The sequence below is a fragment of the Heloderma suspectum genome, chromosome 4, assembly GCF_057233095.1.
Source record: "Heloderma suspectum isolate Gila_16-S chromosome 4, 16-S_ref, whole genome shotgun sequence".
Classification (NCBI taxonomy): domain Eukaryota; kingdom Metazoa; phylum Chordata; class Lepidosauria; order Squamata; family Helodermatidae; genus Heloderma; species Heloderma suspectum.
This window is the reverse complement of record NC_139461.1, coordinates 36,054,800-36,071,696: the sequence shown is the minus strand read 5'-3', so window position 1 is coordinate 36,071,696 and position 16,897 is coordinate 36,054,800. Positions and strand designations below refer to the sequence as shown.

Below are 16,897 nucleotides of genomic sequence, written 5' to 3'. Positions count from 1 at the left end.
TCCCCCCCTTCCAAAGATAAGGCAGGTAGAAATAGAAACAAACAGTCACATAAACAGTCACGTAAACAGATTTTGCAGGTCCTCAGATGTTGTTATTTTCAATTCAAAATTAATAACTAAAATTGGCACTCATCAGCCCTGAAGTCTTCTCACTATGTAGGAGTTTCCAAAACAACTTTGAGTAGATGACGCTCCGGAAAAACTGACCTTAGAATGCAGCCCTTCTGCCGCTTTTGCAAAAGGAGTTGTCCTTCCAAGATCTTATCCAGATGGAACTCAGGCTTTCCCTTTTAATTCCAGGGAAAGATGAAAAGGTTTTTCAACCTTTTAAAAGCTGTTTGAGGGGGCGACCCACGGAGCCTCCGCAGAACGCTTGCCAGAGCGGCATGGCACCAACCGGATCTCCACATTCTCATTCTTAAGTTTGTCCCTGTAATGTATCATTGGGTCTTGAGTAAATGTGGGTAAAGCTGCCCAACCTGCCTTGAAAAACAGAAAATATCAGCTTTTAAAAATGTAATGCAGTAAGATTAGAGTGGAAGCCTTTGAGTGCATACAGACGTTCATCATAATCATATTATTATATTTGTATAATATTTCTAAGCAGTCTACACACAAAATACTATAGAACAACTAAAATACATCTCTAACAATATAAAAACAATATAAAAATAATAAACCAAAACTTAGAGCAAGAAACAATAAATAGTAAAACAGAGCAGTATCATGATCAGAGAAACCAAATCAGAATAAGGTTATGTAAACAAATACATTTTCAGAAGGCATTTGAAACTTGTCAGTTTCTGCCTCGCCAATTGCATGTAGGAGGCTGTTCCAGAGGGTGGAAACCACCACTGGAAAGGCCTGCTTTCATGATATTGTGCAGCGGATTTCTGTTGGTCATGGAATGACAAGCCCTCCTCTGAAGATCGCAAAGGTTGACTGGGTTTATATAGGGAGAAGAAGCCTTCTAAGTATCCTGGGCCTGAATTATTCAGGGCTTTGTATGTCAACAACGAAACCTAGAACATGGCTTAGTAGCCAATAGGCAGCCAGTACAGTTCTTTTAATAAAGGTATAATATATAAACAGCTGGGCGCCCCACTGAGCATCCTATCTGCTGCATTCAGCACTAGCTGCAGCTTCCAAACCAGGTGCAAGGGAAGCCCTACATACAGTGCACTATATAGAGCAGTCTAATCATGAGGTTACCAGAACATGAAACACAGTTGCTAGGCTGGCCCTATCCAGGAATGGGCATAGTTGTCAACTCACCAAAGTTGGTAATGGGCGCTCCGGGCCCCTGAGGTTACCTGCACCTCTGGTGATAAGGATGGAGCCAGGAGCACCCTCAAACTACATACATGTTCCTTCAGAGGGAGTGCAGTCCTGTCCAGTACAGGTAAACAAAATCCTTGGACATGAGAACCACACACCAGTAGGGTCCCTGTCTTAACGGTGTGCCGTTTCAGTGTATTAGCCCTCATCCATCCCATGACAGGTTCAGATCGTGCATAGCCTCTCCTGATTCAGATGTCATAGAGAAATAGAGCTGGGTGTCATCACCATACAGATGACACCTTGTCCCAAATCTCCTACTCGTTATCACTCCCAACTGCTTCATATAGATGTTAAACAATGTTGGGGACACAATCCTGCCCTTTCGCACCCAACACTCAGTGCCAGGGAGCTGAGGCAAGTTACCCAGTGTTGTTCACTGGAACTGATCCAGTAAGTAAGAGCCATTAAACAGTGCACCTAATTCACATAGATAGTTCAGGAGTATACCATGGTAAACAGTATCAAAAGTCACTGAGGAACTGAGAGAAAGGGTTGCACTCCCCCTGTTCCTCTCCCAAAGAAGATGGTCTGTCAGAGTGACCAAGGTCAATTCTGTCCTGAAACTGTACCTGAATCCAGACTGGAAGGGGTTGAGGTAATCAGTTTCATCCAAGAACATGTGCAGCTGAAACACCACTACTCTATCTTTAGCATATTGCCCCAAAAGGAGGCATCCATGATTGGACTGTTGTTAGTATGAATCTTTGGGTCCAGGGACAGTTTTTTCAGAAGTGGGTGCACTACTGCCTCTTGCAAGGCAGCAGGGACAACTCCATCACTCAGTGATGCAATCACCACTCCCCTAGGCCATCTGGTCAGCCACCCTCACCCACAGCTAGCACAAAGGTGCCATGATGGGCAAGGATCAAGAGAGCATATGGTGGTTCACACTGAGGTCCGCATCCTCAGGCTTCAAAAACCAAAACTAACTCTACAAAACATGATAAGACAATGGACTGGACTTGGAAGATGGCTACTGTGTTAAGTCTCTTCATGAGGGTGACCAACCATGCATAGTAGTGCATAATTGCACCTACTGCATGCAACAGACACTGTATCAATAGTGGCATGCAAGTCTGCATGAAGGTGGACAATTTTGCCCTTTGAAGTGTTTTACAAGTTTGTCACAGCAAGCCTACAAGGGCTCCAATCCTGGATTCACGGGGGTCAATGAAAGCAGTTTCTGAACCACTTGGAAAAGCTCAGCTGGACGGCTTCTGAAGGATGCAATGGAGGTGGCAAAGTAAGCCTTCACTGTCACGCAGTAGGTGCACTTATGCACTGTTACACATGTTTGGTCACCCTCATGATGAGACTTACACTCCAGCCATTTTCCAACCTGTTTCATTGCCAGAGCTCCCTGATAAACCAGAGATCTATCCAGGCTCCACAGTGCCGAAGAGGACTCCTAGGAGCAATTGTGTGAGGCAGCTTGCCTTGCTATTCCACAGTGCAACAAGGGCCTTGACAGACTCATTAGCTCTGGCTACAGGACGCCCCCCCCCCCCCCCCCAGCATTCAGGAACCCATCAGATTCCTTAACTCTCCAGTGCTGGCCACTATAACAGGTCCACCACCTCTGCAGGGAGAGATTGGCATTGTGAGACCAAACTTCACCAGAAAGTGGTCTTTAACAATGGGGTGATACCCCACCCCCAATATCCATACCACCCCCTCTCATGCCCTGTGGCAAAGGCCAAATCAAGGCTATGCCCTGCCCCATGTGTCGGGCCAGTAACAAACTGATACAGCCCCATGGTTCTCATGAAGTCCTGAACTGGCCTTATTAAGTCAGCCTCAGTGTGGATGTTGAACTCACCCAGAACCAAAGTCCTCGGTTTTTCCAAAACCCCATTTGAGACTGCCTCAGTCAGGGAGGGAGGTACAGCTTCTCTGATGTGTCTCTTTGGCCCAACACAAAGTACAGTCCCTATAGCCTGTCCTAGTGCAGAAGCATTTCTTGGTGGGTAAGATGGAATTTTTATGCATCACAGCAACTCTCCCCCCCCGCCCGCCCCCCAAAGCTGGCCCTCCAGCCTGGCCTGATGCTGTGCCAGATACTCAGGTAGGCAAAGCTGTTTCAGGTCTACACTGCCCAACTTGCCCAGCTAGGTCTCAGTAGTGCACACCAGGTCAGCTCCCTGGCATTAATATAATGGATGAGTGAAGTGTTATTATGAACCGTCCTGACGTTCACCAGTAGGACCACTGGGCCAGAGGGTACAGTAACCAGGCTGCCATGAACCTGCAGGATGGGGAAGGGATCTAAGAGGGGGATGGCTCATACGTAATCTGAGCAGTGGAATGTACCCACTGCATTTTGTTCAGATGTACAGTTTCTCTTCAGAAATCAAGCACAAGTGAAAAAAATTGTGCTTACAGTAACCAGGCTGCCATGAACCTGCAGGATGGGGAAGGGATCTAAGAGGGGGATGGCTCATACGTAATCTGAGCAGTGGAATGTACCCACTGCATTTTGTTCAGATGTACAGTTTCTCTTCAGAAATCAAGCACAAGTGAAAAAAATTGTGCTTGTTTCCAGATAAATGTAATTCTGTGCTTAAGAAAAAAATAAATGGCAGAAAGCCAAATTGAGCATGGAGGTAGGAGAAACACAGATGTACTCATCAGTGATTCAAATGCTGATAAGCACATCGGTCATTTGCATTGCAACAGTGAGAAGAAGCTGGGCTTGCTCCTTTTTGGAAGCACGGTGAAGTGCACTGCGATTCCTGTTAGGGGATTAGCTTCTATGTATCCTTTATGTGAAAAGCCAAATTAATCACAACTACTAGGACTACCTAGAGGGACACTGCTTGCGCTGGTGTTTTCATGGCAGACTATAGCGGGGTGGTTTGCCATTGCCTTCCCCAGTCGTGACTGCCTCTCCCCCAGCAAGCTGGGTACTCATTTTACCAACCTCGGAAGGATGGGGGGCTGAGTCGACCTGAATACAGTAATATATTCTAGTAAAATATCTTACTAGAAACATATTTCTAGATCCTATTTTTCCACTTTTAACCTAAAATTTATGGCTGGAGTTCTGCGTGTTTAAAGCTGGATCTTTCAATCTGAAAGCTGAAGGATGAGAAGGACCAATTTAAATAGCAAAACGGGCTCACAGGTTTACCTCCCCACAGTCTACACACTGGATAAATGTGGGCTTGCATGGACTTCCATGGGACATATTCAAGTTTAAAAAACAAGAATCTGCCACTATTGTGTCTAATTTGACCCTGTGACATGCAAGTTAGAAAAGTTCGGCACGTTGCCATACAAAAATATTAATTTCAATGTTACAGGAGTGATGTGATGAGAAAAGGAGCCGGAGGCTGTTGCATGCATCATGTACTATGCACTGGAACATACTGCAGAATGTACAGCTAACTTAGAATAGGAAAGAGTGCCTTTATAAACGTCTTAAGGTTTGGAATTGCGTAGGGTACATAAGCATAGGTAGTTTTGACAAGTGTTTGCAGTTTTGCAGGTATGTCGCATCACATTTTGAATGCTAATTTAATTTTCTCCCTCTTTGCAGATTACCACAAGGGAAGATACAAATTCAAAGCAGGCGACAACCATCAAGACCGAACTGGAGCCTGAGGCATTTCGGCCAAATCTTAGTGAACCCAGTGAATTGCTACAAGTGGAACAAATTGAAAAGGTATGAAATAGGAAAGGTATGACATTCCTCATAATGCTGTAAGTTTTGCATTGTATTAAATAGTGCTGGAGAAAACTGAACTGTAGCAGTCAATATTGCCCACCTTTTCCTGAATATCTAGTATAAACAAGTGAGCAAAACGTAATTAAACAAACAAAAAAGATTAATCTGTTCACATGATAGTTCAATGAGAAATATTCAATCCTGGCTCCAAAATGCTTCTGGTATGGTTCAAAAGAAGATAATTCCAGCCTACCACATTCTTAATTCGTGCTGCTAGTAACTATATTCATTCTTACATGAGTGAGTTACAAAGGAGTAAAGTATCTACCCCCCAAAATGAATTGCAGAATTATCTCAACTTGTTTTCCTTCTTTTGTGTGAAGTTAGGGGATTGTTTATCACTAATGTTCTCCCTCTTTGTAGATTGCCACAATTAGCTTCCCACTCTTTGTTCAAAGTTATCAACAAAGAGACTGTCATGTTTGTATGGACATTGACATCTAAATGCAAAGGGTTAGAGCCAGACTTAGTCATGCTTAGAGTACACAAATGGAAATCGATGAAATCATTGAGGCTTAAGTTAAACGTAAGTAACTGGTACCATTAATTTTAAAGGGTCTGCTATAAGCATCACTAACTCTGGATCCAGCCCAAATTTAGGAATGTTATTTTGAATTGCCTCATGCACCCAGTCTTTGACATGTAAATTGAAGGTGTGTACACAATATGTTAATACATGTATACTCTGTGTTGCCCTTCCAAGATCCCAGCATTACATCATAAAGATATCAAGAACTGAAGGTACCTGCTTTTACATTTCAGTCCCCTCTTGTAAATTTCTTATTTACAATAACTCAGGAAGTTGGGCTATGCTGCCACTGTTGTTTGCTGTTAAAGTATGAAGCAAAAATGTGAATCAGTCTGTTATGCAAATATTCGTGTTCAGAATAGTAGCCTTAGGCAATATTGCTAGGCAAAAAGACGACATATAATTAAAATTTATGTTGGGATGAAGAAAAGAATGTTGTTGATGAAACCTTGTTGCTTTTCTGAACTAATCCCATTGTATAAAGCTGGATCAGTTAGTTCTAGTGATGGGCAGAACATGTAAATTAGGAAGTTCAATTAATTTAGGTTTGGCCATAGATCCTTCACAGAGTTCAGGCCTATCCATTTCTGTCTGCCTCCATGGCTCTTCAAACCAACTATTTCCCTTACCTTGGAGAGAAGGAATAAGATGCAAGTGCTTCATTGTGAGGTGGCAGTTCTGAAGATTTAGGCCATCATTTCTTCCATAGTTTTGTGTAGTAACAATGCAGGACCTGTAGGGATTGTGAGAATGGAATTCCCCTGGGTCCCAATATCCCCAGATGCTGCCGTGGGTAACATCCAGGGATGTTTGGTGCTGTGGGGAATATGTTCCATAGTTTTACAGCATCTCTGGGTGGTGCTGCAAACGCCCTCTTGTTGGCACTTGCCATAAGCCATTACTGCCGCTCTGTCGTAAGAAAGGGAAAAGGAAAGGTTCATGGTGAGATATAACAGTAGACTTCTGATAGCCACTTCATCCAATTTGGGCTCCCAGGTTATTTTATAAAATGTCAGGAGGAGATTTGGCAAGATGCAGCAGCTCAGCTGTTGTCAGGAGCTGCCCTTTTTCAGTGTGCAACTACCAGGCCAGGTTTAAGGTATTAGTACTAGTGTGCAAAGCCCTAAATAACTTGTGACCAGGATACCTGAGAGAGCGCTTCCTTCCTTACCAACCTGCCCGGTCACTGAGGTCATCAGAGGGCATGTTCCTGGTGGGTCCACATGGACCCATAGCCCAGTTGGAGTCCACAAGAAAAAGAGCCTTCAGTGTGGTGGCCCCCTTCCAGTGGAACTCCCTACCTTTGGAGGTCAGGCAGGTGCCAACGTTGCATTCCTTCCGGTGCCTCCTGAAGACATTGTTATTTCAGGAAGCCTTATTTGAGTGACCAGCCGCAGTTTATTAAATTCGGTCTTGTTGGAACTTGTTTCTTTTAAAATGTTTTAATTGTTTTAACATGGTGTTTTAGTCTTTTTTCCTTGCTGTTCACTGCTCTGAAATCTTTTGATGTGGAGCGGTATATAAATATTGTAAATACATAAATAATAAGATAATCTTAGTCCCCAAATCATTTGTAGTGTGGACTGTCCATAGTACTGTACTAATGCTCCAATCCTAAACACATTTAGGGAGCAATCTTATGGTCTCTGGCTGAGCATCTCAGGAACCATAGGATGTCTCAGATTCCCCCCTTCAGGGTCAGAGATGGTGCTCCAACTTTGGAAGAGGGAGATCCACCCCCCTTCCCTGCCCCCTTGAGGCCAGTGCAGAGAGAACTGTACCAGCTGCCTGTCTGAAGATGGAAAATCAACCTCAGAGAGTGGGAAAAGGAGGCATTTAGGTGGGGAGGGGAGGAGACCGGAAAGGCCAGGATATGATATATCCTGCTGTCTGGGGAAAAAAGGAACGATTAGAGGACAGGTAGGCAAAGATTGCCTCTGCCACTCCTTCCACCTTGTCAACTTATGTCCGGTGGGGCATAGGAGTCTCTCAAGCCTTCTTACTTGGAAGTAAATCCTAGTGACTTCCGTGGAACTTAAAACCAGGTGAGTTTGTGAACCGCCCAGAGAGCTTCGGCTATTGGGCGGTATAGAAATGAAATAAATAAATAAATAAATAAAATTACTTGAAAACAATCCATTTTTCCTTTTGAAATTTAATATTAGAAGCACTGGTGTAAAGTTTTTTTTAGGGCAGTTATAAGACTAAGGGCAGTATCCAACAGGGTGCTTATTTATGCCCGGCCAATTCTGTTGCACAAGCAAGTCCCACCGCCTGCACAATGGAAATTTAACACTTCCTAGAGGAAGCCGTGAAACGTGTGGAAACACTCATTTCCGGATCGGGGCAGGTTGATGCAGCTCCCTTATGCGAGCTCCGCTGACTTACCCCATTCCAGAAACCAGCGTTTTTGCTCATTTCCAGTTGCCCCTGGAAGCATTAAATCTCCATTCTGCGGTGGGTGCTACTTGTGGAAGAGAATTGGCAGGGAGAAACAGAATTGGCAGGGGCATAAATGCCCGGTTGGATAGCACCCTCAGTCTTGAAATAATGGATTGCAGAAGTTCAGAAGAAAGAAGAGAGGACAGACGTATTTCTATGTGTGTGTCTGACTGAATAGTCTAATCTCAAAGCTTTAAAAACTCTCATAACTTTAACCCATTTATTCAATATGCATGCATTAATTTGCATCTCTGTTTTATTAGTTAACGAAACACCTTCCACCTCGAACTATTGGGTATCCATGGACCCTTGTCTACAGTACTGCAAAGCATGGCATGAGCTTAAAGACCCTGTATAGAACCATGATGGGTCTGGACACTCCAGTACTAATGGTTATCAAAGATAGTGATGGGCAGGTATGGAAATAAGAACCACTACCTTTTTCTCTTCTCCCCACTCCAAAGAATTCCCAGTTTTAAGACCTCTTAACTCAACCATCTTAGAGCATGATTAAATGTTCCTTTTGCCACAGAGAAGGACAATTAGCCAGTAGAACAGTTTGTTTCTCTTCAGATTGTTTCTCTTGTCTTCAGTGGAGTGATGCTGGAGAAACACAGTTAAGGGCTCCTCCTGTGATCCTCTCTAACCACATCTGTCTGTCTTTGGGGGAACTTCAGAACTCTCAACACTCAGAGCCTGGCTTGCATGTGGCTACTCTTGACATTATGAATATAATATGTATCCAGGTTGTCTGTATTGGGCTCCTTGCACGAATTGTAACACAAGAATCCTATGGCACCGTAAAAGGCTGACAAATTTATTATTGTAGAGGAAGTGGGATCTTGGCTATGAAAGTATTGAAGTGTGAACTTTCACAGGCAAGATTCTGTTTCTTCTGATGAATTCACTGCAACAAATACGTTGTGGGTTTAAGGGGCCACAACACATAGAGCCTGTCACTGAAAGCCTGGATGCATTTTACATCCATATGATGATTTTTAATGAGATATGGGGTGCTTAATTCGTTGCAGCAAAAAAAGCTAACATTAGTGACAGGGCGAATTGATTTAAATCACGGCAATTTTAAATAATTGATTTAGTTCAAGTTTCCCATTGATGCTGCTTCATATATTTCTGAAACAGTGGTGCAAATCTAACCACCAAGCCATGTTAATTTACAACCAAATCACATAGGTATTATTTACACTGTTTCATTCCTACAACGAGATCTTGCATCTCTTCTTACTGTAACACATTTTGCATGCTTTCCTTCTAGCCTATCAAGGGAAAAATCTTGGCATCAGAATGTGATATGTTTACTACAGAAATTTCGTTATTCAGAGATCTATTTCCTCCAGAGAGATCATGATGTAGCTAAAAAGGAGTTTAAATTGCACATCAGCTACGTGTTTTTGCAGGAAGATTTTGCATCCCAGGTCCACGGAGTTATTTATTCAAAATTGAAAAGTTCTGTCTAAGGAATAGTTATTAGAGACTAGATATTAGAAAAAAATAGCTTGTTCACTCCCCCCAAAAATGGAACTGGTCGATTTGCAATAGACTTCTTGCTTTTCAATAAAGGTATAAAGACTTTGATGGAAATGTCATGATCACCAGATCATTTTTTATTCTTTTTCTCTAGATCTTTGGTGCATTAGCTTCTGAGCCCTTTAAAGTCAGTGATGGTTTTTATGGCACTGGAGAAACCTTTCTTTTTACTTTCTGTCCAGATTTTGAGGTAAGGGCTTAAAAGGATGATTGATGTAAAATAGCATCACAGTTCTTGTGAAATGTAATCCTTTTAAATGGGTGTTGATGCCTTAAATCCCTTCTAAGAGAATAAGTAGCATTAACTTTGGTCAGTGAAGTCTGTCATCTTTCTATAACTTTTCCTTTTGGTTATGGTTTTAATGAATGCTTTCCTTTTTGTGTGTGTAGAATCAGAAGTTTTAACAATAAGGCTGTTCTCCAAAAAAAGAAAAAGAAAAGCACACTAGGAAGGAATGCTAATGAACATTGCAAAATCCTTATTAATGGTGTCCCTTTAAAGTAAGATCAACCTATGTGTGTCTGTGCTTACATGTACATAACACACAACACACACTTACAGAACTAACCAAACTCAGTATCTACCTGAGTTTGTGTGTGCGAGTATAAGTAAATAAAAGTATAAAATAAGTATAAATAAATATTCAAATACCCACGGGTACTGAGTTATGATGGCTATGTAGCCAAAAGATAGCTGCTAAGAAATTCTGCTGTTGGGGAAAACCCCAACGTTTGCAGAAGTAAAAAGGAAAAAAAGGAAAGAAAGAAAAATGGTTAGGACCCCCCCACCCCACCCCACACAATTCAGTGAGCACTGAGCATGCTGGCTTTGGACATTACAAGATGCCACCATGGGTGAATTTCCCTGTGGCGGTTCTTATCGTGACAGTCACTTTGAATACTTGAGCCGCAGTGGGGCACGCCTTAGCTTGTTATTAAATGAAAACCCAGTCAGGGTGGGTTCTTGGGGTGGTTGACAAGCCACCCAGAACCCATAGGCTGTTTTAGGGTTGCAGGTAAAAGCAGGGTTTTATGGGTTGTGTCTGTTTTAGGGGAGTAAAAGAAAAAACTGGGGAGTGGGGGAATGGAAAGAATTAAAAGAAGGCATTGCAGGATGTCTGGAACACTTTACAGGAATACTCCATGCTTCAGTGTTTTGTTACATGTCCTACTTGTAAAATATGGGCAGGATCCAATGGGAGCCTTCCACATGTGGCCAGCCCCAGTGCATGTTCAGCCCCCACCACCGGCAGCTGCGATGTAGTGCTTCCGGGGGCAAGCCCTGGAACAAACAGAAACACTCGTTTCTGGAAGGGGTGTGACTTGCCCCTTCCAGAAACTATTGTTTCCACTCATTTCAGGACTTGCCCCTGGAAGTACTATGCCATGGCCGCCAGCACTAGGGGCCATGCACGCACTGGGGCCAGCAGGGCTGGCTGCATGCAGAAGGCCCCCATTGGATTCTGCCCATTGATTCCTACCTCTGTCTGAAGCAGAAACCAGTGATCGGGGTTTTTTTGGCAGTAACATGCTCTGTCTCTCTCTCTCTGTCTCTGTGTGTGTGTGTGTGTGTGTGTGTGTGTGTGTGTGTAGATCTTCAAGTGGACTGGAGACAATATGTTCTTTCTTAAAGGAGACATGGATGCCCTAGCTTTTGGTGGTGGAGGGTAAGTAATGAATTCGTTTCTTCATCACTACAAATTGTTCTGTTTTTGTTTTGTTCAGATATATGGTATTAACAGCATACCAATAAACATGGTGTGCTATTAATGATATTTACCTTTGTACATATAATACCCGAAGTCCTTATAAATACAGCTCCTATGGTATAGTTTTTATAGTCTTTTTGAAGTAGTATTTATTTATTTTTATATCCCGCCTTCTTTCCTCTCCAAGGAACCAAAGGCAGCTTACTGGTCCTCCTCTTCTCCATTTTATCCTCATAACAACCCCGTGAGGTATTCCTGTTTTGCTTCTTCCTTGCACTTCAAAACATCTTGGGTACTCACAGCTTTTGCTTCTTGACATCCTCTAATTAGCCCTACCGGTGTTTGCAAATACTTTTTTTTTTTCTGGGCAGATCTAAGAGTCTGTCTCCTCCTTTTTTGTTCATTATCTATTATGACTTTTGGAAGCATAAAATCATGTTTCAAACAACTACTAATCCAATACCACTCTCTCTACTCTCCCCACATCCCATCACAATGACTGTAATACTTGTCAAAGAAATCATGCATGTTCACACGTTTAAAGACGTTAATTGTATGCCAGCCTGCCACTCCTAACTGTTTGCTGTCCCTTAAATTTAATTCAACCTTCCATGGGATTTGCTTGTCCCCAGGTTTCCAGGCTGTAGGTCCATACAGATCAGGTGGTAACTTACCACAGTTATCTCTATTGCCCCAGCAAGTGGTGAGAGAGCATATTTCTGTACTTCATCTAAATTGTAAGAGAAGCAGGGGAGTGGTAGGTTTCTCCTTACCACCTGGCAAAACAATATAGATAACCAGTTTAACAAGTGGTTACAAAAACATACTACAGTATGTTAACACCTGGTGAGTGATTACTTGTATTCACCCTGTCTGGGCCTGTATCGTGCATTTTTCTTTCTCCGTTCCTTTTGATTGTCCCTGTAAAATAGGCCCTGAGCTCTTAAGTTCACATGCTCTATGCATGACTTCTAGTCTCCCATTATTATTACTGTTGGGCAAAGTGAGAGCCCTGAGAGGGACTGAGATTTGGGAGATCTGGTTTCTAGTCCCCATTCAGCTATGAAGCTCAGTGGGTGACTTTGAGCCAGTCACTGACTCTCAACAAGCCTTATAGGGTTGTTGTGAGGATAAAATGGAGAAGAGGAGGAGGAGGTATGAGCTTGGAGGAGACGCACAAGATACATCTAACAAACAAGCAAACAGCTGATCCTGAAGTTACTTTGAACACAGTCTCTTAAACTCTTGGCAAATCAAATCCGCTTACTTTTTACCATAGTAAAAGGAGCAGGAGAAAGCTAGAGGGGGTTGGAATAGGAAGCATGTACTCTTTCTGAGGACAGAACAAGAGAGGGGGTAATGTCTAAAAAGGCCCCTTTTGTCTGTCTTGGTAAGTTTTAGCATGTGTCTTCAGTTTGTGTGTTGGTCCCTAAGACCATGAATGGCTCAGTTTTTCTCACCCTACATCCAAGGAAAGGCAGTGATCATAATGTATAGAATAGTGCAAGGATGGGAAGAAGGTTCATCTGTATCTACTGGTTGATCTCTGGATGATTTGCATTAGATCAGCAAGGACCAGTATTAGAGGCAATATGCCTGTGTACATCAGTTGCTGGGGAACATGGGTGGGAGGGTCCTGTTGCACTCTTGTCCTGTTTGTGGTTTATTGGTTGACAGCTGGTTGGCCATTGTGTGAACAGAACGCTAGACTAGATGGACCCTTGGTCTGATCCAGCAGGGATTTTCTGCTGTTCTTATGGCTTCTGACTCCCAATTGTTTAACAATAACAACAACAAAATGACCTTTTCTTGCCCTAAATTAGACCGCTGAAATAAAGAAACCTTGGGGTAACTAGGAGTGGATATTTGTGTAGAAGGACTGTTAGCTGTGTTGAGTTCCTAAGCTTTAAATAAATTCCTCAGCTCAGAATTCTTTAATTCTAAGTGTGCCTTTTGCACCAGGCTCCAGTTGGTGGTTCTTGGGGTTCTGGTAAAAACAAAGAATAAAATAGATCGTGCAAGCCTGAAGTTTGCCCACCCCAGCATAGTGGCTAGGAAACTGAGCTATGAATTGGGAACTTCCTGTTTCGAATTCTTGACCATGCTGGTGATGATTGGAGTATCATGTATGTATCCAACACATAAAGAGGGTACCAGGTTGGAAGACTGCTGTAACTTTTCCCTCATATTTTTCATTGCTGACTAAACGTGAAGAAGGCTGTTACATTTTGTTTGGATCAAAAACTTTATGGGGAGGGGCCATATTACATTTCAGTTCTGTGCAATGTGTCCAGCACCCTGCTAGTTGTAGGCAACTAGTCAAAATGCTATTGCTTCCTGCTGTTTCTCCATTTACCCCTTAGTTGAATGGATGCAAAAATGTTCATTGCAAGGAAACAACCCTAGCCCTAACAAATGATACCGATTTTAAATGTAGCTACGACTGAATGCAAAGATGGGAAGGAAACAGAATATGCTTGTTTTTCTTTCATTCCAGTTATATATGCTCTTATGAATGCAAAGGGATTTCTAGCTTTCTAACCTATGGCAATCTAATTCTTTCTACAGGGGTGAATTTGCACTGTGGCTTGATGGTGATCTCTACCATGGAAGAAGTCATTATTGTAAAACATTTGGGAATCACACTCTTTCTAAGAAAGAAGACTTCATCATACAAGACATTGAAATTTGGGGCTTTGAATAAATATAAACTGCTACTACAAAAGGTTGTCCCAAACCTGCCACTGATCAGTGCAGCTCAAAAAGCCCTCGAAGCAATATAATGCAGCATACTTGTTTTGCAATGCCTTTCAAAATTCTCTGCATGGCCATCTGAATACCTTTTACATGAAACTGTGGATTGGGGTGGGAGGTGCCTCTTTAAGGTTCTTTTTCATGTTTTGAAAGTTGTAGCACTCTCAAATCATAACTGAGTATTTGCGTTATTGGGGAGGCAGGTCTCAATTGTCATGTGGCTCACACCCCTCTATTTTCTACTCAAATCCACCACTTCAGCAATCTCTCATACTTTTTGGGGGGACAACATTTAAATTACAGAAACTCATATGGAGCATTTGCCTAAATAACAGAGGAATGGAGATTGAGAACGCATTGGCAATGATTAGTCTGTGCTGTTTCTACCAATCAAACGGTGCCACTTACTATACAAAAAGTATTCATCCATATTCAGCGGTGCTTTTTCTTTGTTCACATGTAGAGAATTCATATCTGTTGTATTTTTACAGTCAAAACGTAGCTGCCCTGTTGATTGTATTGAAATATTTTGCACATGCTGTTAAGTGATCTGCAGGCTTGGGACAAATGCTGGGCAAGGATTGAGCTACATGGTCAAGATATGTAATATAGCGATGGGCAATTGGACAAAGTGAGCCTAATGCAGTTGGTAATTCATAGCTATAGCAGGGCATTATATGTACTAAGACTATGAAACAGATGCATTTTTCCAAACAGCGTATAAAGTGTCAGATATATATACTGTTTTATAGTTCTTCTGTTGTAGCCTTGTAGCACATCTTCTCCAAGAATTGCTCCTATCCAAAAGAGAAAAAATATACATGTGGTGTTTTCTCTTCTTTTGAGTGGATCTGTGTTGTAAACTGCAGTTAGCACCAGCTCTGATGCATTGGGGTAATGTACTCTAGATAGACATCGTAACTCAGTAGATGTGTAATATGCAAACTTACTGTTCTGTGACCTCAAGAAAAAACAAAAAAATGACAGGCTATAATATAGTGAATCAGTAGCTCTTGTCCACTTTTGTAGGAAAACTGAAAAGCCATTGTGGCAATAATCATTCAACAACAGTTTGTTTCAAAGCTTATATTCTATGTTTATGCAAAACAAAAATTTAAAAAATGCTGTTAAGTGTGACAGTGAATGACTTTGTGCTGAAATCTCAGCTATTCCAGATGAATATTGTATATATTAACTTGTAAATTAATGTTTAAAAGTAGTTTTTGTTATTTTAGAGGGGAAAGTGTTGATCGACGGGTTGCTTCTAGCACTTTAAATTATTCTAGAAATGGAATAAAAAGCCAAATGGTTTGGCTTAAATAATTAGCTATAGTTGTATAGTATGTCACTAATATCAAGTTGTTTCAGAAGTTTGAACACTTATCAGAAGAATGCTTACTGCTGTGGTAACGGATAAGGGGATGTTATATCTCTATATAATATGCTCATGCGTAATATGGCTAAAAATACAGGGCATCATTTTCTCTCTCAATGTAAACTGTAATCATTTTCTCTTTATTCCTATTAGAACTTAGTACAGTATATGTAGATTCAATGTTTACAAAGAAAAGAAACTGTAAATAAATTAAAATGGCTTTTTCTCCCCTTTGATTTTCCACAGCAGTATTATTGTCTTTGTGGGTTTAATAATAACTATAAAAAATCCTGTAATGGATTTTAAGTACTATAATAGTGATATATAGCAAATAAATCTAAATACATGTAAAATTAAACTTGAGTTGGGTTTTTTTTTGACACACAAATAATTCCAGATTGAGGGATATCATTCCATCAGTCTGGAAGTGTTCAGGTTAAAATAACAAAAAAAGCCATGGCACCTTTAATACTAACAAATTTATTCTGGTATAAGCTTTCATGGACACTGTCCACTTCATCAGATGCATGGTTAGCCTCAAATTGGCATATTTACATACATATGCTGGGGGGAGGGGAGGGTGGAAGAAAGGAGGGGAGAGATGTAAACTGAGTTGTCAGAGGAAACTGAAATGCAGAAAGTACAGACAGTGATAATTAACCTAAACAGTTGCCATTTAGAAACATTATTGGCCGATAAGATAAACATCACTGCAATGGTGAGATAAGTAACATATGTAGTGTGATCAAAAAACCTTTGTCCTTATTTAGACCATAGGAGATAGAGTTGAATCCTTGGAAAAATTGTACTTCAGCAATTTCGCTTTGATATCTGCCTTTGAAATGCCTTTGTGTAAGAATGGCCACCTTAAGGCCATTGACAGAGTGTCCTGGAAAGCGAAAATATCCCCCCACTGGTTTCTGAAAATTGCCATTCTTTAGGGGTGTACGAAACCCCACTTACCTGGCTCTGCCGGGTTCCACAGGTGGGAGGAGGCGATCCGTTCCTCCCCCCGGAATCCTCGACCGGGGGGGAGGCGATCCGTTCCTCCCCCCCCCCCGAATCCGGCCTGGCTGGCTCCACTCCACGGCCAGGCCACAGAGCTGCCGGCCGGGCCAGGCCGCAGCAGGGCCTCCAGCTGCTGTTGGGCTAGTGCGGACACAAATGGCGTCCCCTACGCCATTTGCATTCCGGCTTTAGCTGTGATAGGCTACGTAAATATTTACGTAGCCTATCATGGCAAAAAAAAAAAGGGAACGCAAATGGCGGCAGCTACGGCGGCCGCCATTTGCGTTCCCTTTTTTAGCCATGATAGGCTACATAAGTATTTACGTAGCCTATCACGGCCATTGGAAAGACGTGAATGGTGGCTGCAGACACAGCCGCCATTCGTGGAGCACTGGAACAGCCGACCAAGGTAGGCTCCGTTCCGGGCCCATTTCGTGGGGTGGGGGGGTGGGGGGCTTCGTTCC

At 42.2% G+C, this 16,897-nt stretch overlaps 1 protein-coding gene across 11 annotated transcripts in view; it reads left to right on the top strand.

Moving 5' to 3' along the window:
* OXR1 (oxidation resistance 1) overlaps positions 1–15,783 on the top strand; it is a 94,232-nt gene extending 78,449 nt beyond the window's left edge. For 10 of the 11 annotated variants that reach the window (XM_084848950.1, XM_084848948.1, XM_084848946.1 and 7 more), the window contains 5 exons: positions 4,880–5,005; positions 8,303–8,455; positions 9,682–9,777; positions 11,181–11,254; positions 13,865–15,783. In XM_084848950.1, coding sequence (XP_084705076.1) covers positions 4,880–5,005; positions 8,303–8,455; positions 9,682–9,777; positions 11,181–11,254; positions 13,865–14,000 — 585 coding nt within the window. In that variant the 3' untranslated portion in view covers positions 14,001–15,783. The remainder of the gene's footprint in view (positions 1–4,879; positions 5,006–8,302; positions 8,456–9,681; positions 9,778–11,180; positions 11,255–13,864) is intronic. The other variant, XM_084848956.1, reaches the window with a different exon arrangement.
* The last annotated feature ends 1,114 nt before the right edge of the window (positions 15,784–16,897 follow it).